The sequence below is a fragment of the Terrapene carolina genome, unplaced genomic scaffold (genome assembly GCF_002925995.2).
Source record: "Terrapene carolina triunguis isolate 2854851 unplaced genomic scaffold, T_m_triunguis-2.0 Scaffold629, whole genome shotgun sequence".
Taxonomy (NCBI): Eukaryota; Metazoa; Chordata; order Testudines; family Emydidae; genus Terrapene; species Terrapene triunguis.
Window position 1 is genome coordinate 4,157,348 of NW_020664980.1, and position 21,162 is coordinate 4,178,509.

Below are 21,162 nucleotides of genomic sequence, written 5' to 3' on the forward strand. Positions count from 1 at the left end.
TACACTACCGCAGTAAGTCGACCTACGCTATGCAACTCCAGCTACATGAATAACGTAGCTGGAGTCGACATACCTTAGGTCAAGTTACCCCAGGGGTCTACACTGCAGGGGGTCAACGGAAGAAACTCTCCAGCGACTTACCTTACTCTTCTCATCGGGGGAAGAGTACAGGGGTCGACTGGAGAGCGATCTGCTGTCTTCAGTAGACCCACTAAATCGACCGCCAGTGACTCGATCTCAGAGCATTGATCCCGGCAGTAGTGTATCATAGAATGTCAGGGCTGGAAGGGACACCAGGAGGTCATCTAGTCCAACGCCCTGCTCAAAGCAGGACCAATCCCCAGACAGATTTTTGCCCCAGATCCCTAAATGGCCCACTCAAGGATTGAACTCACAACCCTGGGTTTAGCAGGCCAATGCTCAAACCACTGAGCTATCCCTCCCCCCCTAGACTCCTCTGCTCATAGAGTCATAGTGTTTAGGGCCAGAAGGGACCATCAGTTTGTCTAGACCAGTGTTTCCCAAACTTGGGACGCCACTTGTGTAGGGAAAGCCCCTGGCGGGCTGGGCCGGTTTGTTTACCTGCTGCGCCTGCAGGTCCAGCCGATCGCGGCTCCCAGTAGCCGCGATTCACCTTGGCCCGCGCCAGTTCCAGCAGCTCTCATTGGCCTGGAGCAGCGAACTGCGGCCAGTGGGAGCCGCGATCGGCCGGACCTGCGGATGCGGTAGGTATACAAACCGGCCCGGCCCGCCAGTGGCTTTCCCTCCACAAGTGGAGTCCCAAGTTTGGGAAACACTGGTCTAGACTGACCTCCTGTATATCACAGGCCACTAAGCACAACCCAGCCACCTCTATACCAAGCCCAACAACTACAGTTAGACCAATAGCCCTCAGGGAAAGAACAGGCTGGACTGAGGTGTATCAATGATCAAGGCCCCTGCCATGGAAGGGAATTGATTAAGTGAGATATTCCCAGATATCCATACTCCATGCAGCTTGAGAGAGCCTGCTACTTTCACTTCACTAAAAAAGGGTGTGTGGAAGGGGGAATGGACCCCAAAAAGTGAAGAGAACAGCTGACTCTAACTGCTCCATGGTGCTATGGATGGTAGTGAAGACTGCTACCATTACATAAGAACAGCCATACTGGGTTAGACCAATGGTCCCTCTAGTCCACTATCCTGTCTTCCAACAGTGGCAGTGCCAGACGCTTCAGAGGGAATGAACAGAACAAGGAAATTATCAAGTGATCCATCCCGTCATCCAGCTTCTGGCAGTCAGAAGTTTAGGGACACCCAGAGCATGGGGTTGCATCCCTGACCATCCTGGCTAAAAGCCATTGATGGATCTTTCCTCCGTGAAGTTATCTAATTCCTTTCTGAACCCAGTTATACTTTTGGCCTCACTTCCCCTGGCAACTAGTTCCACAGGTTGAGTGTACATTGTGTGAAGGAGTACTGCCTTTTGTTTGTTTTAAACATGCTGCCTGTTAGTTTCATTGGGTGACCCCTGGTTCTTGTGTGTGAAGGGGTAAATAATACTCACTTTCTCCATACCAGTCATGATTTTATAGACCTGGATCATATGCCCCCTTAGTCGTCTCTTTTCTAAGATGAACATTCCCAGTCTTTTTAATCTCGCCTCATATGGAAGCTGTTCCATATCTCTAATCATTTTTGTTGCTCTTCTGTGCACCATTTCCAGTTCAAATACATTTTTTTTTCAGATAGGGCAACCAGAACTGCACACAGTATTCAAGGTGTGGGGATACCATGGCTTTATATAGTGCGATTATGATATTTTCTATCTTATTTCCTAATGACTCCAACGCTGTTAGCTTTTTTGACTACTGTTGCACATTGAGCAGATTTTTCAGAAAACTATCCACGACGACTCCCGGGTCTCTGAGTGGTAGCAGCTAATTTAGATCCCATCATTTTGTATGTACAGTTGGGGTTACGTTTTCCAAAGTCCATTACTTTGCATTTATCAACACTGAATTTAATCTGCCATTTTGTTGCCCAGTCACCCAGTTTTGTGAGATCTCTTTGTAACTCTTTGCAGTAGCTTTGGACTTAACTATCTTGAGTAATTTTGCCACCTCATTGTTTATCCCCTTTTCCAGATCATTTATGACTACATTGAACAGGTCCCAGTACAGATCTTTGGGGAACCCCGCTATTTACTTCTCTCCATTGTGAAAACTGACCATTTATTCCTACCCTTTGTTTCCTATCTTTTAAGCAGTTACTGATCCATGAGAGGCCCTTACCTCTTATTCGATGACTCATTACTTTACTTAAGAGCCTTTGGTCTGGGACCTTGTCAAAGGTTTTCTGAACATCAGAGTACATTACATCAATGTTCTAATAGATGGGGGAGGCATGATTTCCTTTTACAAAGGCCATGTTGACTCTTCTCCAACAAATCATGTTCATCCATGTGTCTGATAATTCTGTTCTTTACTATAGTTTCTACCAATTTGCCTGGTATTGAAGTTAGAATTCCCAGTCTGTAGTTGCCAAGATCACCTCTGGTGCATTTAAAAAAAAAAAAACAGTGTTACATTAGCTACCAAGCAGTCATCTGGTACAGAGGGTGATTTAAATTATAGGTTCCATACCACAGATAATGTTCTGCAATTTCATATTTGGAGTTTCTTCAGAACCCTTAGGTGAATACCATCTGGTCCTGGTGACTTGTCCTGTCTAATATATACATTTGTTCCAAAACCTCCTCTAAGCCTGTGACAGAATGCACCTGTGTTCACACCCTGCACACTATTTTACATCTCACGGTGCATGCTTTGTACCAAGATCATTTGAAAACTCATAATTTGCTGGTCATTATTGTCCTGATAAAATGTGTGCAGCAATATTGTATGTGAAGTTATACGATTCCACTGTACGGTTTTATTAACACATATTCCAAACTGAGGTTGGCAAACAGATTTGTCTTTAAAAAAAAAAAAAAAAAAAAGTGTGATCTGCTTAATTTGCATTTAAGCTGTAAATAGAGTAATCAAGCAGGAAAGGAAACAACGGACACTCAAACAGTTGAGGGAAAAGCAGCAGGGAACATCCTGCCATATAGACTCTGTCTCCTGAATCTCTGCTGGAAATGTTGTTCAAGGGGGGGAGTGACACTATAAAAATGAGGGATGAACACCTCAATCCATCCCCCTCACACTGGCATTCACAGTACCTGAAGGACAAAGGAAGCAGCGCTGGACTGCAGAAGGGGTCCTGACCTAGAGGATTTGGTCAGTGAGACTGCTGAAAGCATATGGTGAGAAATATTGCTTGAATCTAACATAGTTTGTTAAGTTAGGCACCATCAGCATTTTAACTTTATTTTCTTGTAATCATTTCTGACTTTAATGCCTCATTACTTGTACTCACTTAAAATCTCTCTGTTTGTAGTTAATAAACTTGTTATTTGTTTTATCTAATCCAGTATGTTTAAATGGAAGTGTTTGGGAAACTCCATTTGGAGTGGCAAGTTGTGTGCATGTTATTTCCGTTAAAGAAATAACAAGACTTTATATAAACTTGTATTGTCCAGGAGAGGTCTGGGCAATACAGGACATACATTCCTGGGTGAAAATCTAAGACTGGGGCACGTTGGCATCACCCTGCAGTATAACCAAGTAAGAGCCAAGGGGTGGGTGGCTGGCTGGCTGCAGCACACTCACAGACATAGCTGGGAGTGACTTGCATGCTGGAGGCTGTTTGAGAGCTGTCCAGGCTGGAGACTACAGCAGCAAAGCATTGTAAAAGGCACTCTGGGTTAGAGGGGAGGAGTGACACAGCTACTCAGTCTGGATGGTACCTGTTAAGTCACACGGTCTTTTCCCCTTACTTGATGGAATGACCAAGTCAATCCAAACCTCTCTCTCTGCTAACCATAGGGCTGGGGTGAAAGAGAGAAGCAGGAGCAGTGCTGGAAATGAGAAAGTGAGCAGGGGAGAGAGGAGGAAATGAGAGTGTGGGAAGGAGGAGGAGGCAGCAAGATGGGAAAGGGGGAAGAGACGAAATCCAGGAGATAAATGGGCACTGACATCAGAATATGGGAAGGACAGAGACCACAATAGGGAAATGGGATCAAAAATAATGAGAGGAGATTAATGTTCTGCCCTCCAGAAAATAATGACGGGAGAAGGAGATTTATTTTTAAGGAAAGGAGAAACCAGGAGGAGGCAGGAGATGAAAATAAATTGTACAGAAAGGAGGCTAAGAAACAAAATAGGAGACAATCAAAGAAATGGAAGAGGGAAGGACAGACACCTTTTGGGGTACATTTAATTGAGCATTTAACATTATTTTCCCATCAGGAAGATCATCTTCTTTTTTAAAAAACAAAACAAAACTCTGAGCAGAGTCTTCAGACAATACATTAAACAAAAGGGGGATTTTCCTGCCTTGTCTGCAAGAGGTAATGCAGCCAGGGAGGCAGCGTTTGAGGAGTGGAGTCAGCTATGCCGAGGCCAGGAGTGTAGCTAGTCTATCCTCCTCCACACACACATTCCCAAGGCACGTTTAGGCTCCACAGAATAAAGACCTGTCCCAGTCAATTGTTTCAGGGACTAAGGTGCTGTAACAAAAAAAAATTCAATCAAAACCTGGGGAGGTCTTTAGAATGTATTCCTCTGTAGCAGACAATTCTGGGATTCTTCTATGCAAGAATGCACGATGCAAGTTCCTCTATGAGTAGTAGTATGGAGACTGAAAGGTCAATTGTCACGGGGGGGGGAAAGCTATTCTAGGCTGCAGATGTGTGTTCTTTCTGCAAAAAAACCCAAGTCTTTGAATATAGCAATGCTGTAGGAGGTTAAAAGTTTATCTGTAAAATTGGAGCAAAACGTTGCTGGTTTACATATTACAGGAAACCAATCATTAAAATACATTTTTATCAACTAGGGGAATTCCCCCCGCCCCTTCATCAGAATTTCATATTTAACCCCTCCCCCAGTAAAATAAAGGAAAGAAATAGGCTTGGTTTCTTCTTTATTTCACACAGTCTAGCCCAGGGATTCTTTGCAAATGACAGTCACACAGGGATTCCCTGTGCCAGATTCTTCTTGGAGCATTGAATCCATTGCCATTTGTTAGGCTATAAATAATTCACGAAGTTTGTTTGGTGTCAGGCTTTGATGACAATTTTATCAGCTGAGTTTTTAAAAAGACACCTGATGGAAGACAGGATGTGGCTGGGGGAAAGGGAAGAACTGCTAACATATCAGCATCAATGCTGCATATTTTATTGCCCTTGTACTCTCCTCCCACACTCCTTGCATATATAGTTTTGTCAGCAAACTGCATGGGGTTATCAAAATTTTATGGCTGTTATAAGCTAGACACCAAGCAAAAAAAGCCATTTGCACAGAATGGTTTTCAAATGAGGAGGGTCTTCATAGTTCTGCTTCTCCTATGCTCTGGACTAAACTTCAAACACTTTAACACCAATTAGTCATGCTTCAAGTTAAATTCAAGTTAAATAAGTTAACACGTCCTGAGTCTACTTAGATGTGGGAGAGGTGGCTGTCTTAAAATCCACTGGGGAAATGACCCCATCCTACCCAAAGCCTCACAGTTAAACTTCCTAATTCATGAATTTAAAATGTAGCAAGCTTTCAAAAACTGGGCAGCTTCAACCTGTGCAGCTGGCCCTTACCCAGCAGGCAGTCTATGCAGACACAGCTTTTGCCAGCAACGTAGAATGGGGAAGAGAAGAGATGGGGACATACTCTTAAGAATTAATTATGCTTAAAATAAGAACTCCAGAACACGAGGCTCCCCCAATGGGTTTTTCAGCACCATCAGAGGTGAGGAAAGATTCTCCTCACCTTACTTCTCACCTTCTTGAGCAAACAATTACTAGGGAAAGTAAGGCAATTTCTCCTCAGCATTCATTTCTTCTTGTTTTCCTCACTGTACCTGCTGATTTTCCTTCCTAAGTGTGGTGAGGGAAGACCTAACATGTATAATAGCAAGACTCCAATGTACTCTTGCGAGTCACCAGCAGGAGAGGGCTGGGTTGACTCTACTTAGACGGTTCTCTCATGCAAGGCGACTGCATGTTATTCCTAAATAAGGTATAGAGTATTTGGTCTATCATGACTGTTCTTCTTCTCTTATACGATCCAAATGAAAAAGTATGTGCAGGGTGGTTGGGGTGAGACTTCTAAGCTCATAATTGATGTCCCCATCCATGTATCAGTAAAAAAGTTTGTTCAACTTTACAGTTCAGATGAATCTGTGACCACCCACTCATGGTTAGTGGTCTCCAAGCATCACCTCTGCGGAGCCTAATCTTGACTGTTTTGAGATTCAATCCACTCTCTTCCAAATAAAAATTCATATCAAAAGTTTCCTGAGAATAAATGTGTACAATAATCTCATTTAGCAACTGCATGCAGTTAGAGCAAGGGACCTTTGAGTGTAAATATCTCTAGTGTTTTGAAGGAAAATCAAAGTAGACTTAGAAGAGTACAGCATCCTTGATTTGATTCTCACAAGTTTTCCATTTTCTCCACTTCTCCAAACTCTATAACAAAGGTAAGGAAACTTCTGCCATAGGTGTACTTCATTTGCCTGGAAAGCACCAGGCATATCTATAGTGTTGTGTAAAATGACAAACGAACAATAGGATTGTAAGTACAAGACTGCACCAACAATTAATCCAATTTGACATGACTCACGTAAAAACATGGAGAGATGAAGAGACATAATCTCATGATAAGGAATTTGCATCTCAAAGCATTGACAAAAATCTTTAATCTCTACAGGACATACACTCATTTGAACACCCACTATGATAAGCCCATTGCAGGTTTCAAAGACCTTGACTAGTGTGGTCCTGGAACAACTGAAATTAACAAATGTGCATTTTAGAAAAAGGCTTGAAAAGAGGGGAGATGTAATAGCTGTCAAGGATCTGAAGGATGCAAATGTTAAGGAGGGAACAGAAGAAGATATGAATAGGAGTAATTGGATAGGGCTGACCAAAGGAAAGCATAGGATGACTATCAGGAAAAGTTTCCTAGCAATAGGGTCTATAAGGTGATAGAACAGACTCCCTAGCAAACTACTGGAGGTCCCCTCTTGACTTCTGGAGTATGGACTATCAGGTCTCCAATTTCTGAATTTTAAGCTCATTCTGGACTGATATGCTGAGATCTGGGGTGGGTATTGACATGATCTATAGAAGACTTTAAGGTGCCACTCCATGCCAAGATACAAAAGGAGTGCACAAACAGGGCATTATTATTTTCATGAAAATGAATAGTTTTAGGAATGAGAAAGTCAGCTACGTTCTACCTCTTAGTTATAATCCTAAAACCCAGTTACGGAAGTTCCCAAATCCCTTTCAATATAGCATTACTGAAGTGAAAAAAAAACAAAAAAATAAGGTAATTTATACTCACAAAGAAGAAAACATTTTAAAGTTAAAAAATATAATCTGTCTCTTAAAATGCAAAGAGCAACAGGGAAATAAACAGTATCTGGCAGAATTTTAACATTGTCTGATCCAAGCCTGTTCAGTTATTAGACTACCCAACAGTCTCCAGATCTTACCATGTATGCCATCTCTATTAGCTAGCACTCTCAAGTATTATTAAATATTTGAGAATGTTTTTTTAAAAATCGGAGCGATTCTGAAGGTGCTGGATTGACAGACCAAACCCTTTTATTGCTCACCTGCAGAACATCAGCAGCACAGGTTTACGGACCAATGCATCCCAGACTCTGGCCTGCAGGAAACATCTCTTTGTGGGCAAGAGGGTAATTTAGTCATTGTCCTTTTCAATTCTTGGCACTTCTAAGTCTGACAGGGATGCCAATATCTGTAGTATCAATCATGGGATAGATGCACTTGATGTGGACACTTTCCTATAGGAACTGGATCGATACCTTCCAATCATTTTCACATAGGTAACCAAAACCAGATGTCATGACTTTCAGTGACAACTAGTTTGACCTGGTTTTGAAATATCACCACTCCCTGAGTTTCTGGGTTTCCCTAGCACTATCAATCATCCCTCTGCACCTTGTTTGCTAACAAAAACACCAAACCCTGAGGTCCTAATTCAGCTTGAACCCCATTTTACCTAAGCAAAGTTTCATCATCTTCAGGTGGAGTTTGCCTGAGTAAGGGATGAGCCAGGATCTCAACATTTGGCTCCCAAGCAGTATACTGTTCGACTCCAAAATCTGATTTTAGATTCAAGGTTTACAACAGCATTCTGGGAGGATGTGGTCCTTAGTTGTTTGCATGGGGTCCAGGAATGTATTCCATATGTAACAACTGCCAGCAACATTACTCTGAATTTCTGTGACAGTTCCGCTGTACAAGAAACTAGAACCTCAATGAAATAGGTGAGAAGTAAAACATCCCGTAGAGGGGCTAAAAGAAAAACCAAGAAAGCAAAGGAAGCTGAAATGTTGGAAACCAAAACGTGCAAATTCTATTAATGTTTAAAATATGTGAGTTTAAACAAGCCTGGCAGCTGAAATGGTTCCCCACAAGAGGCACTGCAAGGGGAATAAATATGGACCTTGAAGTTCTTTGTCTTTTTACAGCAGCTGCAGGTGGTTTCAGTTACATACAATAATTAAATTAGCCACACAACATGGTCGCTCTAAGATTTCATACTAATCTTCACAATGATCTCCTCAACCTCTGCCTCTTCTTCTACTTTGAAACAAACCAAAACCCTCACAAACCAAAACCTAATGGAAGAGGAGGAGCATGCTTGAAGGATTTCATGCCTCTCATATGAATCTGTGAATGACAAGCTGCATGACAATACACAGCAAGCTTCAGTTAAGCAATTACTTTCATATCCATTGTATCTAGCACGCACAATGCCTTCACACTTCCAGATTTCTCCGCTTGGCCTCCATCTTCCAATTGCCTTCGTTCTTCATTGCAACTCAAGTCACAGAGAACTGGTTCTGCTGTTTTAGGTTTGCCATTCACGAGTAAGCAAGAAAGAAAGTAACTTCTTGTGAGTGCTAATAAACTCAAAACCTTAAAATCAAAAGCATTATTATTACTCTTAATGGGCTTGTCTCCAATTAGCAAGTACCCCAAGGGGATGGTTTGAAATAGTTTCTTGGAATGACAGGTTTTAAACCTAGGAAGGGAAAAACAACCCTTTATCCCTCTGAGTAAATAAAATTATTAGTGGCTTCATTCTCTTGATTCAAGGAGATAATATACCAGAATGAATCCAGAGAGCAATTAACAGTGGAACGCATGGGAGCTGGCCAAAAACAATTGCAGAACTAAACACTTGATGTGGTCTGGTTTAGTTACAAAACTGCATATAGAAAGTATACACCTTATGTGTATGTGTGAAAGTGTGCATATATCAAATACAAATGCAGCCAAGGGCTTTCAAAAGTAAATTGTGATTTTGAGTGCACAGGGAAGGGGGCTACCTTAAGGGGGCTTAATTTGCAAAGGGGGGTGCTCAGGGTTCAGGAAAATCAGGTCTCTTTCAGGGGTCTTAAGCTGGCACCCAAAAAGTGTGGCACCCAAAATTACTAGTCACTTTTAGAACTCTTAATGTGTATGTGCACATGTGAGAGAGAGAGAGAGAGAGAGAATCCATCTTCTAACTAAAAAATGCCTTTAAATATGTAAGAGACTAGATGGAGTGAGGTAATATTTTTTATTTTTCTGTTGGTGAAAGAGACATGCTTTTGAGCTTGACGTGTAAAGTTTTATTGTTATAACTTTTCCTTTCCACATCTCTCTTCCTGCCTGTGGGACTCTGTTGGAAGCAACTTTTTACATCCAGCGTGGTGAATTAGCAAGTAGCACTTCAGCCTGTGGTATTTTTAGAGCTATCCAGGTTAAGGCCTCACTGTGGAGAAAACTGCTGGAGGATTTGCTTTTAAAAAAATATTCTTGATTTGGCGGACAGAGTATTCAAAAATACTCCGTTCCCTACATAGTAAGTCTCCATTCTTTTGCCAGTAATTTCAGAGCTGGTGCGAAATTGGAATACTTTGCTCAAGTGTGCAATATTTTTTTCTGTTTATTTTTCATTACATTTTTAATTAGTTTTAATGATGGTGGAAGGTGCCAGATTTAATAACTCTGGTCTTGAAAACCAGCTGGACAAGTTTGGGTAGGAGCTGGAGCCAGATGGAGCCAGCAAAGGGGATTCAGCATATAGGACAGCAGAGAGGGTGGTAGGGTTTCTCTGCCTAACAGGAGAGTGTAGTCACCCTGCAGCACTCTGAACCACATAAAGATTAAAGAGTTTGGGCTTCAGAAGATTGCAGAAGAATCCAAAATAAAGTTAGTAGTATTTTTCTGTAACTAATGTCTGTTTTCCCTAGCCTTACTGATTGGGGGGCCGAAGGGGGGCAGCAGGGAAAGTCCAAGAGGAAGGAGAGAAGCAGAAGTAACAATTAGCATGTATTTAGCCCATTTATCTCAGGGTTTTTTTAACACCTTTTATAGACACTAACTTATGAATCCTCACAATATCCCTCTGAGGTAAATGTTATCCCCATTTAACAGATTGTGTGAGACACAGAGATAAAGTGACTTGCCCAATGGCACATCAAGTCAGTGGCAGAGCTGGGACTTGCACTCAGAACTCTTGATTTCCAGTCACATTTGCTTCAATGAGACCTCAAAACAGACAACAGAGTGCCAATCAGAACCTACTTTAAACAGAAAATAATGCTGGTTTTTCTATGGAAGGATACTCGTACTAAACCATCCTGATTTATCAAGCTATGGTCATGAAGCAAGCCACAGTCGAATCTAAACTAAATCCTTCTTCTAGCAAGGGAGTGGAGAAATAACATCTAAGACCAGTGATTATGATCAGAGGCAACTGATCTAAATGAACAAATAATACACCTCTACCTACCTTGATATAACGCTGTCCTCGGGAGCCAAAAAATCTTACCGTGTTATATCGAACTTGCTTTGATCCGCCGGAGTGCGCAGCCCCCCGCCCCGCCTCTCCCTCCTCCCCCGCCCACCCCCACCCCCCGGAGCACTGCTTTACCGTGTTATATCAGAATTTGCGTTATATCGGGTCGCGTTATATCGGGGTACAGGTGTAATTGATATCTATATTGTGCCTTCCAATGCAAATTACATACAGGTGTAGTACTTTTGCAGTACAGCCATGGGGTTGGAAATAGCAACAGGTGAAGAACAGTGGAGTAGGGAAATTTAGATTGTTGACACCAAATAGAACCCTTGCAAAATGTGCATTGACTCATGAATGCCCACCCCCATGGACTAAAGCATTTAAGAATCTATCTGAAAGACCTCCACTTAGTAAGCCCTACGGAATATGATGTTATATTACGAGCTCGGGGAAGGAGAACAAACTAAACGTTCCCATTAACATTTATAACTACTCTGGTACAGTGCTACCCAAAGTAAAAGCCCTGGCAGGCAGAAAGGTTGGTGTGGCAACTTTCACCAAGTGATTATAATCTCATTCCAAGGGCAGATGTGCCTGCCTGTGCTCAGTGATCATCATGCCAATCTGACACAAATTTAATTGTTTTGAACTTTTACATGAAACTTCTCACACAAAAATACTGAACATTAAAGCTTGCTCAGTGTGGGAACCCCAGTGTGTTCCAAGAAATCCGAGATCTTCTGTCAACAATGAATAGGCACCTGTTTTAAAGGGCCTATGCAATCAGCTGAGTCTGAAGTAACATAGCAATACAGGAATTGTTTATCTCCAACAGTGGCCAGCACTAGATGCTTCAGAGGAAGGTGCGAAAAACCCTGCAGTAGGAAGATGTGGGATAATCTGCCCTCAAAGAGACTCTCTTCCTAAATCCTGGTAGTTAAGATTTGCTTAAACTCTGAAGCATAAGCTTTTATATGCCTTCAAAAACTTTTTTTAAAGTATTTACTATTAGAATGCTGAATATTGTTATACATGTAAAACTCCAAGCCCTTTTTTAATCTTGCTAACTACTTGCCCTTCAATGTTATACTGTGGCAATGAGGTCTACAGTCCAATCATGCATTGTGAGAAAAATTATTTCTTATCAGTTTTAAATTCGTCACCTTTCAATTTCATTGCATTATCTCTTGTTCTTATATTAGGAGACAGGGCGAAAAGAAGTTCCTGATATGCCTGCTGACTACCATTCATATCAGCCAGGATAGGCACAGAACCAAACAACACTGAGCAATATTAACCTATGTTTGAACTACGATTACTTCTAATGGTGTGACTCTCTTCTTATTCCACAGTAGGAGTAAGCACCAAGGAGATCATAACCCGAGATCTCTCCTAGGAGTTAATCACAAACTTGAGCGGGTCCAGATCTCTGTCCAGGGCTGTAATGTGTCTCAGTCCAAAGGATTAGGCCATGAGTATCTGGCAAAATTAAAATTTCCCACTGAAGTGGGAAAGAAAGAATAGCAATAGAAGGAGGAACTCTGTTTAATTTTTCCATGCAAGGTCCAGAGAGTTTGGTTTGCTATTTTCTTTTGTCCACCAGATTGGGAAGAGAACGTATGAGAGAGAGAAGCATCCGAAAGGCCCCAGAGAAAAGTGGAAATTTCCAGACTGTCCTAGACAAGAATGGCTTTCTGGAAATAGTGCATAAACCCAACAAATGAACAGTTACCAATCAGCAGCACAAACAGCAGCCATGAGGATGAAATCAGAGCCTGACAGGCCAAGAAGAAAAAGCCTGATTGCTTGCTGCACCTTCAGGGGAAAAAAGCCTCCGCGGTAAAACCCCTGCAACAGCTCATCTTCCTGAACAGGTGCCTCAATGAGAGGATTCATTGATCTAGTCCAGAGATGGGCAAACCACGGCCCGTGGGACCTTCCTGCCCGGCCCCTGAGCTCCTGGTCCGGGAGGCTAGCCCCCGGCCTCTCCCCTGCTGTTCCCCCTCCCCTGAAGCCTCAGCTCACTGCGCCACTGTCGCAATGTTCTGGGCGGTGGGGCAGTGAGTGCCTGGGGCAGCGCAGCTGCAGAGCCGCGGCCTGACCCGGTGCTCTGTGCTGCGCGGTGGCGTGGCTGGCTCCAGCCAGACGGCACAGCTGCCTGTCCTGGTGCTCTGGGCAGTGCAGCTGTAGCGCCGCCAGCCACCGGTGCTCCAGGCAGCGCAGTAAGGGGGCAGGGAGCAGGGGGGGTTGGATAGAGGGCAGGGGAGTTCAGGGTGGTGGTCAGGGGGCGGGGGTGTGGATAGGAGTCGGGGTGGTCAGAGGGCGGGGAACAGAGGGGTTGAATGGTGGCAAGGGTCCAGGGGGGCAGTCAGGAATGAGAGGAGGGGTTGGATGGGGTGGCAGGGGGCAGTCAGGGGCAGGAGTTCCGGGGGCGGTCAGGGGACAGGGAGAAGGGGTGGTTGGATGGGGCAGGGGTCCCCGGGGGGGCAGTCAGGAATGAGACGAGGGGTTGAATGGGGCGGAGGGGACAATCAGGGGACAGGGAGGGGTGGATGGGGCAGGAGTCCCGGGCGAGGCATCAGGGGGTGAGAAGCTGGGGGAGTCGGATAGGGGGCGGGGGACTGGGCCATGCCTGGCTGTTTGGGGAGGCACAGCCTCCCCTAACCGGCCCTCCATACAATTTCTGAAACCCGATGTGGCCCTCAGGCCAAAAAGTTTGCCCGCCCCTGATCTAGTCATTTGCTGAAAGTGTAGAGGTAAGTGCCATACTCAGTACCAAGGGGGAACATGGCCTCTACCAGGATATTTAGGTCTGCCCAAAAGCAGGCCTGCAGTGTTGTCCATTTCCCCTAAGTGCAAAAAGTATATATGCTACCCAGGCCAAAGATACGACTATGCAACACAAACAATACAGCAAATGCTATATTATATTTGAGCACATGGCCCTGGAGGACTTTCTTGCCAATGACCCTTTAGTAAGAAAATGATTTAAGACCTTGATAAAAGTGTTTGGAATTAGTTTTATTCCACTTCCAGTTCATAGCCCATCCTCCTATCTTCTTTCATTCTAGCACAGCCCCACAGGTACAGGTTAGTGAGCCATAATGTAGAAAGATCGCTGTGTAACCTCCACTCTTGGCTGACATCAGAGAGCAGCTGCCTTGCAGAACCAACGGAAACCAAGGCTGAGAAGCTGAGAACAATCTGTGCTACAGGTAGTGATCACTACTGTGTTGGTTAGAACACGAAAACCAAAAATACACTACTGTAGCAAAAGCAGAGGGAGCAAGTCTCCATTGGCCAGGCTGCAGCTGTGAATGATTAAAGAGAATGAATCCTACTAAATGCACGTACACACACTTTAGACACGATACATTTAATTGTTTTGATCTTTCACAAGAAAAGGAAATAGATGCACAGCCCAGAGAAAATGGCAAGTCTGTTGCCTCAGACTGACAGGAGATGTTTGCAGACAGAAAGACAAACAGCAATGGGTGATATGAGTCACAAGGGGAAACACGATCAAAATCGCCTCAAGAGCCTTGGATAAAAGGTGCTATAGAACTACAAAGTATTTATTAATGAGCATGGTTCTCACAGCTACAACAACAAAACATTCTCAGATATAAAAATAAAGCAATGAGACTAAAAATTCTAACTCCTGAAATGTAAATGGATCAAAATCTTCCTGTTCTGCATCTCCAAAGCATTTACCGTATATACTCGTTCATAAGCCGAATTTTTTTAGTAAAAAAGGGAAGCACCAGAGAAGGGGGTCGGCTTATGAACGGGTATAGAGAGGGAGAGGTGGGACACAGCCTCTCCCCCTAACAGAGGGAGCAAGGAGAGGCAGCACAGCCAGAAGGGAAGAGGCGGGGCCAGAGTCTCTCTGCGCTGCTCTCCCCCCAGCCTCCGAAGCAGCTGCAGCTCCGGGGCTGGCAGGCTGCAGCCATGCCGCTCAGCCCCGCCCCCCAGAGCAGGCTGCGGCCGCGCTGCCCGGCCCGCCGGAGCAGCTCCAGCTAGGTCAGAGACATCCTCCCCTGGCCCTCCCCAGATAATGTGGGAAGGGATGGGATGGGGAGAGTGTGGGGGTCCCGGGCTAGGGGTGGGGTCACGTGGGGGGTGGTCACAGGGGTTACTCCCCTGACCCCCAGCTTCTCCCCCCCCCCCCCAAAAATTTCTCCACCAGTTGCTGTCCCGGCCCGTCAGGGTAAGCAGCTGGTGCGCTGGGAACACTTTGTTTACTTAGGTTTATCTCCATGCCTGCGGACACTCGAGGTAAACAAACCATCTCGGCCCACCGGCAGCTTATCCTGATGGCTCGGGAGCCAAAGTTTGCTGACCCCTGAATTATAGGGTCTACTTATGAATGGGTCATAAAAACCCGTCCAATATCCATCTTGGGGGGGGGGGGGGTCGGCTTATAAACAAACCGGCTTATGATCGAGTATATACGGTACTCCTTATTTAAACACCTGTGGGGGGGAGGGGAGGAGTGAAATCTGGCTCCAAAGATTGAGACGTGGTGTAATCAGCACAGTTTCTTGGACACCTGGCAACAAAGGGCTTGACTACACTCTGCTTTGCACTGAAGAAAAAACTATTTGATTATATCAGTGTAACCTTTTAGTGTTTATGCATATCCAAGTGTTTAAACTAGGGCAAAAACCTCAGTGTAGACCAACCCTAAGGATAGGTGTTAGGGCCCAAGAGGGATTTAAGCGACAAAAAGGCTTAAAAATCTACAAGAAAAAGTGAGTTGCTAGATGGCATTTGGTTTATGACCAGTTACCACAGAGTAGAGGATAGCAGATTAACCGCTGCCTCTCTTCCCCCCAGAAAGAAGAAAAATCCCAGAAGTTTTCTTTCTACAAGGAGACTTCTTAACTCCAGCTGATTTTATATGAAATGTTTTTAATCTCATTCTGCTGTTTTGAAAAAAAAAAAAAAAAAAAGTTTTTAAAAATGTTCACAGATTTCAAAAATGTTTAATGTAAGTGCTTGTTTGTGTTTCTATGCATAACAGTATTTGGCCCTTCCAAGTGGATAACTGTAACAGTATCAAAATTACAACCTTGTGTCAACACCAAAAGGAAAAACCTATGGGGGAAAGATCAATTTTATTTATCCGGACTCCAGCCCTACCTTGAAAACACACACTCATGTCACTCATGAGACATTCCCGGGCTGCTTCTTGAACTAACAGGGCTCAGCCCTGGCACAATTCTAACACTGCAGTGACCTACTTTGTAACAGACATTTCCATACAACCAAAAGAAAAATGAGCTTCCAGCCAAATTGCCGTGAAGAAACAAATGTCGAATGCCAGCACTAAAGTACTACACCACTTTTATTAGGAAAAATTAGTTAAAATGTATCCACCAAAGTTTAAACAGAGTGCAGGGATTGGTGGAACCCTCCTGAAATATGCAATACTCTATTTAATTGAACACTGTTTTATTTCATTTCTGCACCTGCTCTTAGCCTAGCATAATTCCTCCATAAACCCTGGAATCCAGAAAAAAGAACAGGAGTACTTCCCTTAGAGACTAACAAATTTATTTGAGCATAAGTTTTCGTGGGCTACAGCCCACTTCTTCGGATGCTGTAGCCCACGAAAGCTTATGCTCAAATAAATTTGTTAGTCTCTAAGGTGCCACAAGTACTCCTGTTCTTTTTGCGGATACAGACTAACACGGCTGCTACTCTGAAACCTGGAATCCTGAGTACCTTCCCTCTGAGGAAAGAGTTTGACATGTAACAGATGGATTAAACAATAGAGAATCCTGTAATTCAAAACAGTAACAAGGTGTTCACAAGAGCTTTTTTGTTTTTTAACCTTTTACTTATTAAAATGCTTTGGACTTCAGTTAAGCTTCTTTGCTCAGCTTTCACACCAGCTTTGAAACAGAAACCCCAGGCACTTTGACAGGTCATCTGTGTCACTGTAACTTCTAGAGATGCCTCTGCTGAAATGCTAGTTGGTAAATTCCTGCTGACATAGGCCAGAACAGCTGCAAACTTTGGGACAGTTCAAGTCAGCGTGGGTTTTCCCTGCCTCCTACAGAGATACTCCTGAGTAAATCACGACAAACATCACTATCCTCCTATAGTAACAGTAAATCAAAGCTGGATTCATCACAGAAACAGTGAGGGTGCGTCTGTGAAGGAGAAATACAGGTTTAAACTCTTAATGGACCAAAGATTAACCTAATAGTATGTTCCAAGAAAATTGAGTCTGAAAGGCAAGAGGGAAGAGGAAACAGTGTTTGGTTGCTGTTGAAATAGTCCTGACGTAGGCTGCACATGCATCATATTTTAAATTATTAGAATATAAAACTGCCTGGAAAAATGAACAAAAAATATATGCAGCAACATGAATAAAGTAAAATGTAATAACCTAGCAGCTGAAATCTACCTAATTTTTCATTTCAAGCCTTCTCATTTTCCCTGTCTCCTGTCTATGATTTGCTCTCTTCTGTGCATTCCTCAAAACCCACCCTTCCATCTCCTGCATCTTTCCTTTTCCACTTTCTTTTAAGTGGTCATATAGCCTAACAGCAAAACCCACCTTCGCCCAGAGTTTGGAGAGTCTGTTTCTGTGCCTGTGCGTATGTACAAAGCATGTGGGGACTGAAAACAGTGTTCTACTCTCAAGTACCACTTGCCACACCCACAGCTCCAGCCTACCACATTTAAGAGTCCAGCTGTATGAGAACCACGCCTCTAGCTTAGATAAGTGTTCTAGCATTTCCTAGGTAATGCTCTACTTCACACGTACTAAGAGTTTAGAGATGCTTATGAGAGACTGATCTTTAATTTTTTAATTAATAATTGCCATGTCAAATGTATCAACTGTATTAGCAATTTTATTAATAGTAGAACTCTGCTAGTCCACATTAATTGCTAAGAGTTCTACTGCAAGTTAGCGAGAAAGCAAACAAAATGCATCAGAGATAATATTGCTCAAGAGGAACCCTGTTCATTTATTTGACCAATGCAGTTTACATGTATTTAGAGACCTCTATAATGATCTAGCAAAAGATACTATTTAGTGTGTTTTGTGAAAGTAGCAAAAGTCTCAGTAACGTGAGGCCTCTCTGCCACACACTATTAAATCTTTGCTGAGAAATTGGGAGAGACATTAGCCCTCTGCGTGTGCAAATCATGCAATGTATGCATTAGCAAAGTGAAAATTATTCACTTGCATTAACAATCCAGGGGATGATTTCTTCTACCCACTGAAAGAATCCTGTCTGCTCTGCATCTCCTAAGCCCTAAAACACTGCCATCTTTCCCTTTCCATAAATCATTCCAGTCCTCACCATGCACAATTCCCCTTTCCTTCCCATGGCTCACACACACAATATCTGCCTGAACTATCCTCTGCAGATAAGGATAAAGCTTAAAATCAATTGCACACCCATTTATCTCACTAAAGGTTACCTCTGGCACTACTTGTCCCCCTAGTCAACAGCCTCAGCAGTGAGGTCACAGATTGAACAGGCCAAAGGGACTGAACTGTCCTCCTCTATCCCTAGGGATGGTGCCTCCAGGCCAGAGGGAAAGTGTCTTTTAGTACAGCAACATGAGCTTCACTAGACAAAGGGGCTACACATAGCAATGTGGGAGAAGAAATACTTTCATATGTGAGGATGACAAAAGGACTGTAATGAGTGCTGGCTATTTGATGAGAGCCTATAATCTGACTGTGTCTCAGGAATTACTAACAGGGTGACCCCAACCACAATGGATACCTTTTTATTTATAAGCAAAACAATACAGCTAGCTATTAATAGCAAGCACATGCAGGCAATGCTCCCTGGAATTCAGTGAATGTCTTTGCAGGCCCTTTCGGCTCAATATTCCAATTCCAAAAAACAAAAACAAAAAAGCAGCAAAGCAGCCTTTAGTTATAGTGACTTCCTGCCTTTCCCTGGGAGGAGCGACGTAATGGGAAAAACTGCGAAGGGCATTTTACCCTTAAAAATAACAAATTCTGCCACACTCTATAGGATTTGTTTGTTTGTTCTTAAATCCCTTCTCTCTCTTAACGAAGCTCTGCTAAAACCGCACAAAGTCCATTGTGCTCTCCTGCTCCTTCCCTCCCCCCTCCGAATACCACAGTGACTAAATACGAGTTCTCCTTTAAATAAAACAACAACCACTAAAAAAAATAATGCAAAGCACTGAAGCAGTCATGAGACTCCTTGTGCATATTTGGCTGGTGGAAGTAGCTGGAACTCCCTCTCCTTTGGCTTGAGCCTGTAAGCATCTGAGGTTTTGAAACTACGATCTAAACCAGCTTTTCTGCTTTTTAAACAGCCTTGCTCTGGTTCCACAGAACAGGCACAAAGGTCGTAAGAAAGCATCTGGTGGTTTTTTTTTTTTTTTAATAGATAGCTTTATGCTTTCCCAATTTTTTATTTACAACCCGCTTAACTCATTCCAACGTTTCCTCGACTCCTTGCTAATCTTTCCTGTATACATGGTGAAGGAATGGCCAGGTACGGTCTCCTATCCCTGAAGCTGGCATGTGAACTGCTCGGTCACTCTGGGTGGTGTTTTCACTTCTTTAAACACTAACCAATGAGCTCTAGGGCAATTATGAGGGCAGATTATAGGCCACCCCATCACTGAAATCAAAACTTTACCAAACCCTCTGCCCCAAAACGTTTCAAAGTGACCTAAGCACTGGCAGTATGATGAATCAGGCTGCATAGGGACAATATATTTGATGTGGCGATGTAGTCTACCATATCACTGTGATAACTTTGATCTCCTTACAATTTTGATTTGCTTTTAACTCCCATTACTATGGGCTCTCCATTGCAACCCCAGTACAACAATCACTTATTAACCTGCCATTGGAAGCAATGGTACATTTTCATCAGCACAGCACGTGCATTCTATCTAAAACAACGACACAGCAATGAAGTGGTTAATGTAGACTGAAGCACCACAAATGTGGAGTGATCATATACAGCAGTCAGAAAGTTAGGATTTCTTTCCTACTGCATCTTCTCCATGTCCTTCTTTGCATTAATGATTCTTTCACACATAGGTTTTCAGTTACCGTAATGCAGTCAGATCTGACTCAAGACGCCACACACATAAGAAATTTTTCTTGGACTATTAACTTTTAGGGATGGTGGAAAAAAGAAAGTATATCAAAGCCATACACTTACTTTGCCAAGTGGTTCGTGAGCATCTGCAGCATCTGTCTGTTTTTTTCTGGGAGCCGATGAACAAGGTTGTGGATCTCTGAGATTCTGGACTCTTGATTCTCCAGCTCTGCATTGGGAAACAAGAAACTATTCCATCTGCTACCTGCTTTTTTTTTTTTTTTTTTTTTATTTTATTTTATTTTTTCTTGTTTCTTTTTTTGGGAAATGAGTATTTTTTTCTTTTCTTTTTTGTTTTTTTTTTTTTTTTTTTTTAAACTAATAAAAACCACCCAGATCAGGACAGAGATTCAATCAGAAATGTAGGTGTCTTGAATACAGCTGGGTAGTAAATGGTTCACCAATCCCGTGAAGATTTTCAAGATTTCAGAGATCAGAATGGCCAATAGCCGAGCTACAGAGTCAGTCTCTGTCTCTCAATCCCTCCTGTTGGACCTGTTCCATTTGGGATAAATAATTAAATATTTGTTGCACCAGACAGACTGGGCACTCAACTGAGATGCAGGTGACTCAGGTTTAAGTCCATCCTACGGGGAATATTTAAATTATTTATATTAAGCGGAACAGTTCCCACAGGAGAGAGTGAAATTGGCAAAGGAAGAACTTGAACCTGGGCCTTCCACATTGTAAACACCAGGCTATTCTGGGGGGTGATGGGGAACGTCTGTCTCTGTTTCCCCCCTCCCCTCCCCTCGGTTCTGGATTTGAGAAACCTTCCTGATCAAACCTTCATCAGATCTAGCACATTTCCATGAGAAGTTTTGGTTGTGGCAATTGACATTTTCCAACAAAAAACAGCTGTAGAAAAATTTCTTGACCAGTTCTAGCTTGAAGCCCTGGTTTTGCATCATCTCTCTATTCAGCTGCACTGTGGGGCCTCAAAATTCTAAGGTTTCTTTTTACCCACGTAGTCTCCCATGATGAAAACGAGTTTCTAAAAAAAAGGGACACGCAAACCAAAGGGGGTGAACTAAAGTACTGAGGATGGAGGTTGACAAAATGCCAAGCAAAGCGAAGGCACTTGCGACCGGAGAACAGGCTGATTGTAATTCAAGTGGCTACCATTTGGC

General features: G+C 43.2%; 1 protein-coding gene across 3 annotated transcripts in view; it reads right to left on the reverse strand.

The window, feature by feature from the left end:
* Window positions 1–21,162, reverse strand: part of ARHGAP26 (Rho GTPase activating protein 26) — a 443,229-nt gene that overhangs the window by 104,158 nt on the left and 317,909 nt on the right. For all 3 annotated transcript variants that reach the window (XM_026659432.1, XM_026659434.1, XM_026659433.1), the window contains exon 17: window positions 20,096–20,201. In XM_026659432.1, the coding sequence (XP_026515217.1) occupies window positions 20,096–20,201 (106 nt within the window). The remainder of the gene's footprint in view (window positions 1–20,095; window positions 20,202–21,162) is intronic.